Source organism: Nipponia nippon, unplaced genomic scaffold, assembly GCF_047370975.1.
Source record: "Nipponia nippon isolate SJK-2023a ecotype South Korea unplaced genomic scaffold, ASM4737097v1 scaffold_3, whole genome shotgun sequence".
NCBI classification, from domain to species: domain Eukaryota; kingdom Metazoa; phylum Chordata; class Aves; order Pelecaniformes; family Threskiornithidae; genus Nipponia; species Nipponia nippon.
In genome coordinates, this window is record NW_028262347.1 from 64,740,027 (window position 1) to 64,757,021 (window position 16,995).

At 39.5% G+C, this 16,995-nt stretch overlaps 1 protein-coding gene across 1 annotated transcript in view; it reads left to right on the forward strand.

The window, feature by feature from the left end:
- Positions 1 to 16,995, forward strand: part of AGK (acylglycerol kinase) — a 36,522-nt gene that overhangs the window by 6,273 nt on the left and 13,254 nt on the right. Inside the window, exons 2-9 of the mRNA XM_087765539.1 lie at positions 2,968 to 3,007; positions 7,010 to 7,089; positions 8,366 to 8,441; positions 9,804 to 9,896; positions 10,857 to 10,889; positions 12,880 to 12,974; positions 15,079 to 15,148; positions 15,951 to 16,030. Coding sequence (XP_087621665.1) covers positions 2,968 to 3,007; positions 7,010 to 7,089; positions 8,366 to 8,441; positions 9,804 to 9,896; positions 10,857 to 10,889; positions 12,880 to 12,974; positions 15,079 to 15,148; positions 15,951 to 16,030 — 567 coding nt within the window. The remainder of the gene's footprint in view (positions 1 to 2,967; positions 3,008 to 7,009; positions 7,090 to 8,365; positions 8,442 to 9,803; positions 9,897 to 10,856; positions 10,890 to 12,879; positions 12,975 to 15,078; positions 15,149 to 15,950; positions 16,031 to 16,995) is intronic.

The following is a 16,995-nucleotide window of genomic DNA, read 5'->3' on the forward strand; positions in this document are numbered from 1 at the left end:
CTCTGTGTGTTCTTTAAGGCAGTGCAGCAATTTCCCTCAGCCTCCACCTGCTCATGTTCAAGTGTCATTGAAAAGGCTTTGTTACTACATAATATTAGTCAATAAAGTACAAAACATCAACAAAATCTTACGTTTATTATTAAAGTCTCTTCTCTGGGGGCTGATATGCAGCCGTATTTTGATAATCTAATACGTATCAAGACAGAAGACTTTAATAAAGTAACCTTTTTGCTATTTTTAACATTTTTCTAGCTATATTTATTAATTGTTATGACCCGCAGAGAACTTCCAGACCCACTTGTGGTACTTTAGGTGAGCCATATGAGATGAGTAAAGGCAAGAGCTGTGATACAGGAGGAGGACTGCTGTTCTCACAGGCAGACCCCTGTGAGCGCACTCGTGCTTTTTTTTCTTAAGTGTGAAGATAATTAAGTGTTGACGTAACATTTTAAGGAAATAAAAAATTTCTTGTTATGTGGCATCTTTAGTCCAAACTTGGGACATCTTTAAGCCAAACTCGGATGACTTTGAAATATATGTCCTAGTTGAATCAGTGGGAATCCTATGGGTATGGCTGGGATGGCACGGGATTCTGGGTGCTGTGCTACTGGAGAGGCGAGACAAGTCACCTGTAAATTACTGGACAGTAAATGGTGCTCCTGGTCTCAGAACCTAAACCTTTCCTTTGACACCAGAATGATATGTGTCAGAGTAGACTTTTTCTAGTTCTGTAAGTACTTCAGTGCAGGAGAAAATAAGCTTAAATGTTGACATCTAAACTGTCAAGCCTAATTTTTATGATTAAGACTCCATTGAGCAATGTTGAATCAAGCTTGCATCCTTGACAGTTGCTTTGAGGGTCTTTGCAGGTTGGGACAGAGGGCACAGTATCTTTTGCTTGCATTTGAAAAGTTGTGCTGGACTCCATTTTAAAGGCGATTAACACTGCACCATAAGGTTGCGGGCACCAGGAAAACATACTGGCTGACAATGTGACACAGCTTGACTTCTGAACAAAATAGCATCAATGTGAAGTAAACAGATAACATGGATTTGACTAGAATTTGTTAATAAGGTTAGGACAGCAATTCTCAAATACATCAACTGTGAAGCTATCATTTGATAGTGGGGTTTTCTTGATATCCCGTAATATTTCAACTTTACGTATTGGAATTGCAATTGCTTTGTGTTTGCTCTGGCCACACATAGTCACAGAGGAGAAAAAAATCCCTATGTGAGGGCTCGTGCCCTCAGCAGCGCAGTGTGGACTTAGGCTGTCATGCTGTCTTGATGGAACTGGAATTAGCTGTGACAATGTTGTTTAGCTTGGGACACAAACCTTTTCAGCGATAGTTATTTTAACTAGTACATTTTCATTATATTACTGCAATCAAAAAACAAGTCTGTTGCTCCTCTAAGTAATATTTCAGGTGCTTAATATAAATGACTTATTCCTTTGGTTTTAAGGAGCAAATGTGACAGTCAAAGGCATGCCTCTGAGAAAATTTTTTTTAGACATTCCAGTTACTTGTTATCCTGGTGAGCATATTTTCTTTTTCCATGCTTGAATTCTTCCTTTGTCTTTTTATTATTCCCAGGAACAAATCTGTGGGTTTTTTGCTGTAGAGTTATTTTCTCAGAACCCAACTTTGTATCTCACCTGAAGTCACCCTACTTCTCCTTTTATGGCATTGCAGCATCTTTTGGTGACGCCAAAAGGAGCAGCTTCTATAGCTCCAGTGACAGATAAATACCGTAAACTCAGGGAATTGAATAGCTCACACTCATGTTTGGGTCCAGAGGTCTGACCAAGGCCTTGCCTTCTCTTCTGCCATTTCCATTGCAGGATTAGGCCTGATGAGCCACACTTCGTGGCAGGAGTGTGCTGCTTTCCTAGTTATTTGTTTTTCACGGTTGGCCTCGAATCCTTTTAATTGGTGTAGTGTATTCATTTTGGTATGCTGACTATAATTGGGGTTTTTTTGTACTCAATATTTTTGAGACAATAATATACTGTCTTGCCAGGTATTGCCAAGGAGTTCTTTGGTTTTAGCAAGGAGGGGGAGTGCCTGGTATCTAGAGGACAGGTGAGACTTTGGGCACTGCAGAACAGGACTCCCTGTTTTGTCTGCAAGGGCCAATAGGGCGTTTTTTCGTATGGGGAAGAATGGAATTTTGTTCCTCACTCAGTAGCTCTGTCTCCAGTTTGCTTGCCAACTGTACCCTTGCCACCTTGCTTATGCTGGCTGTCACCAATGACAAGCACAAGGATTAGTCTGGAATTTATTTCTGAGATGACCATGAGTGACATATCTAATACTGATATTTTCTTCTTTGTTGTTAAACTTCACTTAGGTGAGTTGAGTGATTTTCACCTCTCTCAGTTACTGCTTTAGGCAATACTCAGACCTAGGTGGGTGGTAGGTGCTGCATTAACACGTGTTGGGCTTAAAAACTGATGGAGAGGGGAGTTCACAATTATAATGCACAAAGATTTAAGTCCATGGAAGTTACACTTAAGTCTACTCTAAATCCCTTCTGTACTGCCAGAATGGCAAGTACCTTCATTGTAAATAACAGGCAGTATTAACACTGAAAAAAAACACACCTTAGATCTGGAGTACAGTTATGTAGCAATTTAAAAATAAATCACAGTTTTACAGTGTCTCGTGTAATAGCTTATGTAATCTCAGCACACTTGGCATCCTGGTTTTTGTTTTCTGCTTTACTATAGAAAGAATGTTTTTGTGCACATGCAGAAAAAATTACGCATATGTGGTTAAATGGGTGTGTTTCATCCTTAAAATGTGTTAAATAGGTCATAAGGAACCTGTTGTTTTTTTTTTTTTCATTTTAGTGCTGTCAAAGTGTGTGTAAAAAGGGTATGTACCTACATTTTAAAAATGAGCAAATTGTTTTAAACTTACACAACCTAATGTCCACTCTCTTTTCTGTCTTACCTAATAGCGATGACCTGCTACGAAGAGCTGCATGCCAAGAAGCCCAGGTAATACCATTTAAAGCGATAAAATTAGATTAAAATCTCCCTCTTATCTCGGTTGCACAGGGCTCCTGAGATTTTCCCAGCGGGCCCTCTCTATGTGACAAGCCTTATAATGATGCCATCTGTGTTCTTTTGCTAAAGTGCCAAAGGGTGGGTGAGGCCTCCAGCCTGCAGCGGGGGTACCGTACCTTTCGTGCCCTAACTGCTGTTGCGATGGACAGTGCGGTGTTATCACTGGGATAGTGTTAGTTACTGCTGTAGCTACCCATACCTCCGTTTCTGCAGGTGTAATTACTCCGTATCTGTAAAGTTCTGGTGGAAAGATGATTTGTTGATAAGACAGGAGACTGAAATCTCAGATCCACCATGACGGCTGTAGTCTGGGCAGAAGCAGTGCAAACTGCTTCATGTTAGTGCTTCGCTGGAGAGACCTTGCCCTTGTCTATTTGAGCCTGAGTGCCTTTATCGAGGATATTAAGTGTGATGACTGACCTAGCGTTTTTGAGACCCACGTACTGGGAACTTAATGGAGACAACCCGTTTGCTGATCCCTGACAAGAAAGCTGGTATTCAGAGAGAAAGGGGTAGTTACTGTCTGAGTATATTGACTATTGCATTTTGTAGTTTATGGTCTGCATGGGCAACCAGCAATGAACAATTTCCTATACTGTAGTATTCCCATAAACAAATCTCATCCTTAATAAGCAGTCTTTCATGTGCACTTTCAAGTGCTGTTGCCCATGGATTACATCACTGCACAGGTGCTGCTTACTGACTCTGATTACCTTGGTGGTGTGGTGTCGGATTTCAAGAGTCCTTCTACCTCCCACAAATAAAATTTATTCTAAACCTGCTTCTCCATGCCAGATCTTAGAGATTTTGCAGGGTGTAACACTGCTCCCATCATTGCTACGTACTGGGGCCTGAGAAGAATGGTGAAAATTATTTTTCTCATTGAAGAACTTTCCTTGAGATTGCCCTGCTTGTGTGGTGCACCTGAATAATCCCAATTTTAGCCTGTCTGCTGTTGACTGGAAGATATTTGCAGCACCTTGATTTGGGCAATGGAACTTCATGCCAGAATAGATGTAAGGGAGCTCAAGTCTCATGAAAGAATAAGAAAAATCTTTCCCTGAAAATACTGCTTTCATAAATCATACTTATAGCTTCAGAATCAAATGCTTTTCCAACGCATGGTATCAGTTGCTCTTGATTTTTATGTTTTCAATATTCATTTTTACTGCATAATATCAAAGTGATAGAAGTTTTTTATATTGCCAAAAATAGCAGCTAATGCCTCAGTATTTGAAGCATGCTGACCAAATTAAATTTTTTTTTAAAAAGGCACTGATGAAATGATATACCAGGAGAAGTTAAAGCACCTAAGTGTGCGTGCTGTCAAAAACGTGTAACTGCTAAGGAAAGACTGGTACGAGCATATAGTTCTGTTGTGGAAATCCTGACTTTCCTGTTTCTTAATTCCAATCATTAAGTGATGGGATCTATTCCGTTATGGCTTATTCTTGTAAATGAAAGTGCAAAAGCACTGTCAATAGAGCTTCCTACAATTTCAGTGGTTAAAGCCTGGGAAAATATCCTGCAGAAGACTCCTGCATTAGAAAGGAGTGAACCAGAAAGCCTAGTAATCAATTCTTGCTGTAATTTCCATTCTCACTGATGTGTCAGTGCCAAATACTGCTTGAGAACACACAGCAATACAGCAGTAAGGCATTAAATGTCTGATATGTTCTTCAGAATAACAATGATCTGTAATCATTTGAAAAATGCTACTTGCATTTATAGTGCTCTATAAGTATTGGAAAAAATAGAGGCAGACTCACCCAAGAAAAAGTTTAGTCTGAGTGAAGTGGGGGATTTCCCTATTATTTTTAAGTCAGATTTTTACATTTTTAAGCCTTTTACAACACAAAATTGGTAAGGTGCCCACCTTCCTGCCAAAGTATCGCTACAGTAGTATTTCATGTGAAGACTCCACCATGGATGTCTGAATTTAAATAGCAGTTTATGATGAGAGCCTTGGGGTGGCAAATGATCATAGAAAGATTCTATAATAAAGAATCCATTTATCATATTTTAAACCTTTTACACCTCCTTCTCTGGAATAAATCAGTGCCAGCTGACTGTGGACTTCCTTTGCAAACGTGGTCTCGCTGATTGACCTTGTTACTGAACTCTGGGCATGCGTTAAAGAGATCCTGTTTACCTGGCAAACAGTTTGCTCTGTGAAGCAGGAATAGTTTTCTGTAAAGGAATGTAGTTTCTCTGTTAGTATTCATAAAGCATTATAAAGCCTTTGTATAAAGGGTTTTTCATAGTTGCGAAATAGTGATGGTCATCTTAGAAGTCCAGAAATGCAATACCTGAAAGTGTGCATTTGACAAGGAAGTGAAAAAGGCATTGACTTTCCTAAATTACACCTCCATATATATATATTTAATAACCGTTTTTAATGTCTGGCTTTAAGTTGGCTTTCCTTATGTTGTGCTCTGAAAAAAAGACTTCTAGAATGTTGCAGTATTATTTTTTTATTTCCTGTCTTAAAAATCAGCATTTGCTTTAGAAATGCCCCTGTATGTAACATAAATGTCTGAGTATATTACCTAAAGAAGTGATTATGTCATTACTCATAAATTCTTTATGAGCCCTGTTAGGTTGTTTAGAGCAAGCAAATACATCACTTTGTGCCCCCCAAGCAAATAATTAGTTGTTGCTAACAGCTGTAACATGCTAAAGGTCCCCTATATTTCCCAATTCCTGCCCAACAATTGCAATAAAATAAGTTGGACTGTTTTCTAGCTGATTTTTGAGTAAAGCTTAAGAGCTATTGATTTGTTTCCCTTTCTTTGAAGATTTCTTTACTCTCAGCAACTTCTCTCATCCTTTTCCTTTATTGAAGAAGAAATTTGAATGTTTTAAGCAACATAGCCAGCTACATACTTCTTTTAATTGAGGTTTCCTGAGCAAAGTTGGCAAGTGGAATTAATTATAAATTTAAACAGCTAGCGTTCACTAAAATGTACTGTGCCTTGTTTACAGTGTCCACCTTCTTCAATATAAAAGTTCCTGCTAGGGGGATTGACTTTCAAGATAAAGGGGGAAAAAAAACACAGGGACAGTTGACTGTGTCTTGTGTTCAGCGCAGTAGTCTTTTGTTCCTGCTTTGTTTCTGAGGCTTCTGGATGGTAGTGCTGAATACGTTGTCATCCTTGTACTCAAAACCAGTTTGATTTGGTGTGGTAGTGAGGATGCCTTTAGGTGAGCTAAAAGAGGTTTACAGAGTGGGAAATAACATGCATGGAAGCTTTGCCTTTCCTTGCCTCTCCTGTGCTGAAAAGCTATGGAAATAGGTACAAATCGCTAAAAGGTGCAAGAGGCTGTGTGGAATAACTCTCAAAGAATTTAAAATCAAAACACCTATTCAGAACTGGATCAAAAGTTGAAGAGGAATTTAGTGATATTTATAGGGAGACATTAGAAAGAAAAAAATGCCTGAGAAACAGTGGGCTTGCTTACAGGTCAGAGCAAATTCTCTGGTGATTATTTTTCATATCTTCAAAACCTTAAGCACAGAAAATACACAAATGAGCAGAAGAGATATAAGAAATGAAGGACAGAAGTGGAAGAAGATGCAGAAAGAAGGTGGCAGGCAGGTGTATAAGAATTACATAAGGAAGGAAAATCGAGTAACCTTGGAGTCAAGGATAGTTCCCTGGATCTCTGCCCATGGCAGAAAACCAGAGGTTGACAAAAACGAGATGGTGGTGGAATTGTAAAAATGAGCTAAAAAGTACTTGTGACAGTGGTGTGAGCTGTTGCTAAGAGTGGTCTTTGAATAGGAGACCTGTAAAATGGCTGAAGATGGAAGTCATTTGAATGTCATGAGGCTTGAAAGCCCATTGACATTTGTGGAGATGCATTATTTCAAACTGTTTTACCAGTGTGCTTGAAAGATAAACTGAACTCTGCTCTTTTTATCTCACTTAGGCTTTTGGCAACCAGCTGATCCCTTCCAGTATGCCACTGAAGAAAGCAACAGTGTTCCTCAACCCAGCAGCTTGCAAAGGGTAAAATTGCCCCTTCCCTACACTCATACATGAGGCACTCTTTCTGTATTTTTGCTCTGCCATCCACTATAAAAGCCAGCCAGATTTTTGAGCTCATTTTTGCCTCCCTCTGATGCCAAGCTGGTGCTATGTAACTATGCCAAACTTTATTTCACCAAAAATATTGGGATGAGAAATGGAACTAGATGCTTGAGTTGAAAGAATGATTTCTAAACATATGTATATTTTTAATTTTTCTTTTATCCTGTGTTTCGGCCTTTGTCATTCCTTCGTATGTGGAGTTCCTTTGTATTCCTTCCACACTTTTGTATGTGATGCATTTCAGTCCTCAAAAACTATAGAAATAAGAGATGACCTTGATTGATTGCTTCAAGACTTGAAGTTAGCCAGCAGTGATCTTACTTCTGTGGGAACCTGTCCTTGAAAGGGATGTGCCCACAAACTGAGAGGCTAAATATGGGCTCAGAGCAAGACTCCTGGAAGAGGTCGGCTGCTATTTTTGCATACTCATTAGCAGAAAAACAGTTATCTTGGATATGATCTATGTCTGTTTCTGCTGATCAGCTAAGCTTCCTATCAGTTGCATCTTGGGGAGGGGCGGGGAGTTGTCAGTAACAATATGAAAGGAATTACATATCTGACATGGAAGTGCTTGGACTTACATGGTTTTGTTCAAAACACCCATGACTGGAAAATGCAAAGCGTTAATAAGTCTCTGACTTCTAGTCTCATATTTCTACTTGTTGTAAGCAATTTATAGTTAATGGCATAATTATTTTATTATGCAGCTACAGGCAGAAAATGCATGAGTCCTATAACAAAAGAAAGTCAGATAATTTGCTTCTAAACTTATTTAATAATATGTAACAGTAAATATTTAAAAAAAAAAAAAAAGTTTCCGAAAACCTAAATGGGCCTTCTTTGTGGTCTTAAAGCCTGCTGCTCTGTAAGTCATTAATTTTCTCATAAATTTCTTTCTGGAGATCTTGTTTTGTTTTGTTGTTTTTTTTTTTTTAATTATTTTTGGAGAAAGCTAGATAACCTCTTTTGCATTTATTAAAACTGCAACAAAAAGCTGAGATATGAGTCTAGAAATGTAATACATTTGAACCAAATGAAATCTCCTCTTTCCTGACTGGCAGGTTGAGTGACTGATTGTGTAGATTGTATGCTGTGTTTTTAAGTAGATTTCTTCTTGTTATTCATTTGTTTCTTTTCCTTTTTAATTTTTTTAGGCACCAGAATAATGAAATAGTTTTTACTCTGTTTTTTGCAGCAAAGCCAGGAACCTTTTTGAAAAGAATGCTGCTCCAATTTTGCACTTATCTGGCTTGGATGTAACTGTGGTTAAGGTAAGAACTGTTCTGATAATATAGATGTATTGTCTGCTCTGCTTTGTCCTCTTGAAGAATTGAAATTCAATTCTGGATGCATTTGAAGTTCTCAGTTGCCCTGTAGACATCTCATGAGAAGAAATAAATACTGAGATATTAAGCTGGTACTTAATCTTTTTCTTTTTAATTCACAGTTAATTTATGAACTGTGTACTGAGTTTTTCATTTTCAGCTAAAGCAGTACATGGGCTTGTCTATCTGTCTAAAGCTGGCCTTCTATAATTCATGTTGGAGAGAAAACTCTTTAAATATTTGAGTGCTGGCTAGTGGTGCGTGCCCATCGCTGTTGAAATTGTCAATTCTGCCTGAACTTGCAGAATTCAGAAGTGAGGAACTTTGACGTGCAGCGGAACTGTTCAGATTAATTAAAAATAACCTTTTATTTTTACACTGAAAATATCTCAGTGTATCCCCAAATAATTCAACATTCCCATCATGAAAGCAGAACATTGAGCTCTAAATGGTGTGAAGTAGCAGAGTGGTTTTCTTTGGAAAGAGAAGAAAAAGTAAATGTGAAGGGATTCTGGTCTTTTTGCAGGTTTTTCAGGCTGTGATATGTGGATTGTTTAATAGTCACTGTGTCCTAGCAGTGAAGTACTCTAATATGTATCTTTCTGTCTTGGAATCTTTTTCACAAGGTTTAGTGTTAAAATGCTGTTTTTATTAACGCCTCTCGCTGATCATTGAAAATACATAGTCCCATCCTAAGAGAAAAGATTATATTGCAAGACTTAAAACCGATGCTTTGTAGCTTCAGATCTGACAAGTTAGCAAAACGGGGCCGGGCCAGTAACTGAGGCTGAAATGTCCCTGTAAAAGACATTCATTTTGCAGAAAACAGTTTTGATGGTTTAAAAAGTCAGTGTGCTCTTTATGCTAAACCCGTTGTCAACAGCTTGCTGTCGGGCAGTAGCCTTTTATGTAGCTAATTCTGTGTTTCAGGAGACACGCTTGTGCGCTTTGTCTGCTAAAGATGTTGGGTCTTTTTCTGCAAGAGCATCGTTGCCTTGTGGTTTTGTTTCAGTGTAAAACTACCTGGAAATATGATTATTGCTGCAATATTCTAGATCTACTGAATAAGATTTACTCTGACACTTCATTTAGCCTTTGTGTGTGTATTTGCTTGCACATATTGTATTAGGCAGCAGACTTGTTTTATAAGTTGAAGAAATTTCAGTGAATGTAAGTAATACACAGTACTGTGTGCCTATATGAGAATAACTATTAAGCAAATGGATAGATGATTCTTTTTTTTTCTATGGAAGAGAAATCCTAGAAATAGTCACCTGAGTTCTCATGTTTGGATTTCTGTTTCTGCAGACTGATTATGAGGGACAAGCAAAAAAGCTGCTGGAATTGATGGAAAACACAGATCTGATCATTATTGCAGGAGGAGATGGCACAGTACAAGAGGTACCGCAGGAGCTTTGTCCTGGTTTATTGAGAATCGTAAGCTGAGGGTGAGAAGAATGAGTCTGTGTAATGCAGCAACATCATAACAGCTATTACTAGACATTTGTCCATTTTAGTATCTGTGTTTTCAGTCAATGTTATAATCTTCTAGGGATAAGAAAACTTTGCTAGTTGTTGTTAGTCTAAAAGTGATGACGGGAGTGGGGGCAGAAAGAGTGTGTGACATAACTATCTTCCACAGTTTTATTACAGAATGAGAAAATTATTTGGGGAGACATGATTCTAACTTTTTCTTTCTATGTAAGATAGCTGTAATGGTTTAATTTTCAAAGTTCATTCCTATCGGTGCTCTCCAAGAGGAATGCATGTTTTGCTAAGTGGGAATCAAATAATCTTAAAATTAGGTGGGAGTGATAACAAAGCATGGTATATATTTAATAAATGCCTATTGTCAAGATGAATAATGGTAGGAGCAAACTACGAGCAGAACTGGGGGATACTCTATTTTTCAAGGAAGGCTGTATTTTATTAAAGCATTTCCTGGAATTCTAACTACTGCCTTCAAAAGGCAATGGCTGAATGAAATGCAATGACCTTAAGAGAAAGTGGTCAGAATACATCTGAAAGTTTCCCCTGGCCTTAGAATTGATTATTGCTAGTTGCACACTGTCCAGTGCTGTTTTTGCATTATGGAGAGCATTATTCGATGTTAAAACATTTACACTGGCATTGGTTGCGGTGCCAGCATATACTCATGCGCACTCATAACCCTGCTATTTCCAGCATGTTTGCACACTGAACATGCCTCCTTTCCCATATAAGCAACTGTAGCACCTTCCCTAGAAGAGCAGCTGCTCCTTAAATCTTTTCCAAACAGTAAATGTGGGTATGAATTTCGTAGCTGTCTACTGTAACTGAAAAACAAAATTCTCAGAGCTGAGCATTTGCCATGTTTTTCAGGTCATAACTGGACTTCTCCGCAGAGCAGATGAGGTGAGGAAGCCTCATTTTTAAAATCTTGTTTATTTTGTAGAGCAAATGTCTTGTGCATCCACTGTGATCTCTTGGCCTCAGCTGTCTTCTACAGATCTGTTGCTTACTAATCTGGAGCCAGCTTGCTGCGTAATAAGTCAGCCATGCTAGTGTCCTGCAATTCTGCCCATTGTTCTCCATTCCCTTTCTCAGGGAGTGCCATGGCTCCCAAGCCACGGCTTTGGGAAGTTTCCAGCATCAGAGCAGGGATTGTGGAGAAGCCAAATGCACAACTTTCAAAGACCCGTGGACCAGCTGTGTATGCTGCTTTGTTTGGCAGAAGCATCGGGTGAAAGTACATGTTTTTCTTGTATTTGTACAGGCTTGAAACCGAATTCAGTTATGGCCATGCTCCTATTGCTTTATGATTGCTTTGCCATTTTTTTCAAGCAGTGAATACCTACCTCTGCAGATGGCTGCAGAAAGCAAATTTTAACCTCTCAAGGTGGATTGCTCCGAATGGAAATGAGAGAGATTTTTCTTTTTAAAGAGGGAGGACAGTGTTATTGAAGAAAGGAGGGAATCATTGTTCCCAAAACCTTCTGGCAGGAGCTGGCAAAAACTCAATTAAATGATCCAGACAAGATTATGATGATATCCTCGGCAGCTAGAATTGTATCTGTTTAGGCAATTGCTTTGTCTGAATGTGACAAGAGAAACTCTGCAGCCAAGCCAGTATTTTTAAAGGGGTGCTAGCTGTATCAATTCTGAGACATCAGTTTTTTAAATTTAATGTTATTATTGTTGTCCCCTGAGACCTCTATAATCTAAAGATGCTGGAAAAAAGTTCGAGAGGCTTTACTGGCTAGTTTGTCTTCTCTAATTTTTGACTTACTATCTTGATGTAGTTTGGGTCGATTAGCAATAGCGTAGAAAATTCTGCACCTGGCACTGTTTCGGGTGGAATACTGCATTGTAGTATTGCCACTGTGTCAGTTTATGTCTTTGGCCGGGGAATTCTTCTTGTCCTTCATATCACTTTGTCCTAGGAGTAGCGATCTGCAGTTCAGCCCCCGCACTCTGTGCTCTGCTTCTCTTTTTACTCGGGTATGTCGTACCAGTGTTGCCTGGATAAGAAGAGCCTGTGCAAGGTATTCCAGAAACGCTGTTCCTAGCAGCCAGGGGAGCAGAGCATGACTGCATGAGCTGCAAATACCCTGTTGTCTGCACGCTGCAGAACAATTCTGAAGAAAACGAGAGAAGGGTGTCTGAGATGTGTTAAGACTTGCAGGTGACACAGAGATAGCAAGGGAGAACGGGTGGGCATGAAGTGAGAGGGGTGTTATTTAGTCGGTGTGGATTTGCAGTATCATGGTGCTGCTAGTAGCAGTGCCCAGAAGGGAGATGGTACATTGTGATATATGGTAGTTTACATTGATTTGCTGACACGCTTCAAGAAGCACAGTTTATTATGAGGTATAGTGTAATAACTTGCTCCTTCAACAAGCCCTTTTGCTGAACTGTGGTACAGAAAAATAACACGGTCGATGATTTCCAAAAATTAGACCTTCTGCTGCTTCATGATTTGGATGCCAGAGGAATCAATTAATTTCCTTTCCTTAACTGAGAAAATCTCTTTGCCATGCAAGGTTACTCTGTCAGAGGGGGATTTCTGCAATGATAAATGAGATTCAGAGCTCGTGATGCCACTGTCAGTATTAAGAAAGATGGCAGATTGCTGACAGAATCCATGCATTAGTTAGGACATGGCTGCCAACCTGCATGTAACAATGCTCTTAATGATTACAGAGAGCTCCTTTGTACCCAGTTGGCAGTGGTGGGTTCACAGATTCGGATGCCATGTTCTGAGTCATTATGTATTACTGTCTCATTTAAGGAAGTGCCTGGCTGCTTAGTGCCAAAGGGGTGATATCAGACCCAGCTGTGATCTCCACACAGGAAGCTTCCTTCAGCTGATGCAAATGTTAATTTACTCTCCTCATGTGTCCAGGCTGTGTTCAGTAAGATTCCTATAGGATTCATACCTCTTGGGAAGACCTGCACTCTGAGCCACACGCTCTACCCTGAGAGCACGAACCAAGTCCAGTAAGTATTATGTGTTTCTGAAAGGGGGCTTTTGTTTGTTTGTTTTCAAGGAGCAGTGCTTCTCGGTAGCTTCATACTTTTCTTTTTCTTCTCTGTTATACAGAAGTTGGTAGTCTCTGGGCAGAGTCTGATGATTCTCTGGACTTGCCTGAGTTAATGACTTCCAAAAACTGCCTAAAATTAGAAGAAGGAAGTGTATGTATTATTAGAACATGAAATAATTTGCTGTGGCTAATTTCTCTGTGATCGTGTGATGCTCAGAGTTTTCAAAAAAAAAAAAAAGGGATAAGCCTCTTAGGAATAGTCAGAAAGGATGTGACAAGGATTTAGCAAGGATATGACGAAATAAAACAAAAAAAAAGTCCTCGTTCTGTCCTTTCTCTAGTTTAAGAATTCTAGAAACCAGTCCACATATAACCTGGTTAGCACCTGCAGAGTAAAGTGTATAAGAATATCTTTATGGGAAGGGTTGGATCCCATTACTGACTTCTGCAGGGTTTCTTGCCCATCCCTGTGATGGGACTGATGCTGGCAACTCTCCAACAACCTGAAATCTATCAGCATCCTGGATATGATCGAGTCTGGCACTATCTGTTGCCTGCATTTCAGTTTGTTCTAAGTTTGTTTTGTCCACTTCTGAAGTAAAAAGGCTAGTCAACTAAGCTTTCTTTTCCCCACGCATCATATCTTTTCAATTTTTTCCTTCCTCTCCTCCCATACTAATGAATACATTTCTCCTTGCTCCTGAAATCTGTTCACTCCGGTTCTCCCAGTAACTCATTAACATTCTTCTTTGCGGAACCCTTGCTGGTATCCATCATACATAAAACCCACGAGCCAACTGGCATAACATCCTTCATTAAAACTACCAGAGTGCTTTGAAGCTCAGCAAGATGGACAAGGCTGTAATCAGCAGCTAAGATTAAAATAATAATTTATGTTTGGGTTCTAAAGAAGCTGTTTGAAATGAATGATCTTCTTGTCCCAGGGTAATGAACTGTGCAGGTGAGACTGCAGCATATTGGTGAAGTTGAAAGGAATTTGGTCAATAGGCTGCTTAACAGCCCACGCCAGTAACAGAACCTTACTTAACAAGTGCAGAAGTGATATTTTAAAAAGAAATATTTGGGCTTTGGTTCCTTCAGCACTATTAGATCTTACCTTTGGAGTGTAGGAACTGTAAAAGTCTTAGAGAAAGGTAAGAGTTAGGAGAAAAGAAGGGCTGAGGGAAGAACAGCTTCCTTCTCTGTTTCAGTATTCTAAGCCTAGTGAAGCCAAGGGCAATTTCTCCTGCTGATTCATGTGAATATTGGACTGGATCTGAAAACTGCATTTGATTTTGGTTTTTTTTTTTTCCCCTGTCCAGCTGAGACACTGGAAATATGCACAATGTGGAATTTAAATTTTACTCAACTTTGAAAACAAGGAAGGGGTTTTATATGCTTCAAGGCCTGAACATAGAGACTTCTTTATGAACTTGAATACTTTGGTTACAAAATCTTTAGTGCCACGCTTTACGACTTGAAATGAGAAAGTGCCTTAGCTACTGTCCACGACTTAATGGAGACCAGAACCACATGAGCACTGCTGAGAGGTAGATTTATGTTGATTAAAAACTTAAAAAGAAAATACTAAGGCAAGTCAATCCTAGATGCATGAATTGAGACCAGTCTCATGACCATCCCCTTCTCTCCCAGGTTGTTACACTTGCCACCAATAAAATAGAACCATGATTTGGGTCCTTAGTGTGTTAAGTAATCTGAAACAGCAAGTAATAGAGTTGGCATGTGATCTGCCAGATTAGCTGAAGAAGGAGGAATGTCTGAAAAGCTTAGGCTGAGAACTTCCTTTTGCTTTTCAGGTCTTTTGCTGTTTGTTAGAACGCAGGCTTTGTCATGTGTTGCAGCCACCCAGTTTGCTTTCTGATTTCAAGGAAGTGCAGCACTTTGTCAGAGTTCTTTCCCCAGGGGTTGTTGTGTTTGCTGCAGAAAAGCCCCACCTGGACTCATAGTGGGGTTTGCTGAAAAAAAGTGTAATTTTAAAGCTTGCTCTTTTCCTTCCTTCCTGTTTGTTGTCCTTTGCTTCTTTCCTGTTTGTTTTGCAGACATATTACTAATGCTACGTTGGCCATTTTGAAGGGAGAGACAGTTCCACTTGATGTCTTGCAGATCAAGGTAAAAGCGTCCGCTTATTTGGCACCCAACGTACCAAAAACTTTCCTGCTCTCATATTGTTCTGTTTACACGGGCTGCTTTTCCTCTGTGTAATGCTGTCGTGAATTTTGGTTTATGATATCAGGAGTTCTGGTGGCAGTCATTTGTCCACCGTATGCTGTGACATCAGATAGTCTAAACTTGAGAAAACACTAGAATGCACTAGAAAACACTAGAAACATCTTTTTTTGAGGCTCAGAGAGTATTGATGAATGCAAAACTTACTATCACTGATATTTCTGTAGAAATGGTGAGAGATAACAATAGCTGTCTGAGCTGATTTAATGCATTCATATGTATTGTGGAGTTAATAGCTTGCTTTTACAAACTGAAAAATGTGAAATGGGAAAACCTTTGACTATGCTCTGTGTGGTTTTTGAATATTATTTTTCTGTTATGTCGTAGAATGGCCATTTCTGCAGCGAGAACTTAGTGTCACTGTGCAGAGCTCCTTGCTTTTGGCTGACAATATCCATAAAATGAAATGGCTATTGCTGTGCGTGCGGTCAAACTCAATCAACCTCTTCAAAACTTCACCTCTTATATTCCTCTTTGGGAGCAGATGGAATGCATAACACTCAAATTCTGCTTAGTTTTATTGCTGTTAGCTATCTATCATACCTGTTCTGTGAAATTTCATTTTTGAGATAGATTAATCAGAAATCAGTTTTTATACAGAAGTGTTATTTTTCTAGCTGCAAAAAAACAAAGTTGGAAACCAGATAAGAGAAAGCAATTTTGCAATGTTTATTTTTCTTTACAGGGAGAAAAGGAACAGCCTGTGTTTGCAGTGACTGGTTTAAGATGGGGATCTTACAGAGATGCAGGAGTTAAAGTTAGCAAGTAAGAAAATACTGTTTTTTGAAACTGTACCTTTTTTAGTATCTGTTGCCTAAAAAGACATACCCCCCCCCCTTGTGAAGAAGTCTTTTTTGAGTGTAGGCATTTGACAGGCAGAGGCACCCACTCTTGTTAGGTCTCGCGTTACACACATGGGAGTGTAAGACATTTCAGCATTTTTGTCATTTGAAATAAATGCATATTTGGTGCTGACCTGTTCTTTTAAGTATTTACTTTCTGCTTGCCTTGTGGTGCCCACTTCTGGAACTTTATTCAGATTGTATCAGTGGGAAAAGCTCTCCCTTGAGTATCAAGTCTAAGTAAAGTAATTGGCTGTTGTTTTTCATCAGTTGCCAATGAAAAGATGCACGCAGACTCTGTAACTCAATTCCAACAAGGGACATCAAATGCAGTAGAAATGCCCTTCAGTTCCTGCCAGAAATGGTATGGACCGTGCTGTCTGATGACTGTTCTCTGAATGCTAAACTAATAATTGTTGAGCTTTCTCCAAATTGACATTTAATATGCCACTGTCTGTGTATCAAATGACTAGCATTATCTGGTGAAGGAGCAGCAGGGCCAAAGCAGTTCCCTTCTCAGATTGTTATGGAGGAATTGCAGCACATGCCTCTGCTGCACGGCCATAAGGAAATACCATGTGTTTTGGGAATGAGCTATCTTTGTCAGGAAACAGATGTAGCAGACCTCTGGAGTCTGACTGGCAGATATTTGAGTAGGATTGAGAGGTGATATGAAGCGGGGGAGATGCAGTAAATGGCCAGGGTGTTTGTCCCTGGGAAGCAAGGAACATGCTTGGTAGCTTGTGTAGGTGCTGACTTGGCTGTGCTGCAGGCTCTCCTGCTGGTTGCAGCCCCAAGATTAAAGTGCACTTTTCTCCCCTCTGCACTCTCACTAGGCTTCCCGCACATGCCCTGGTTTTTGCCTAGTGTCAGCCTTCACATCTTTTC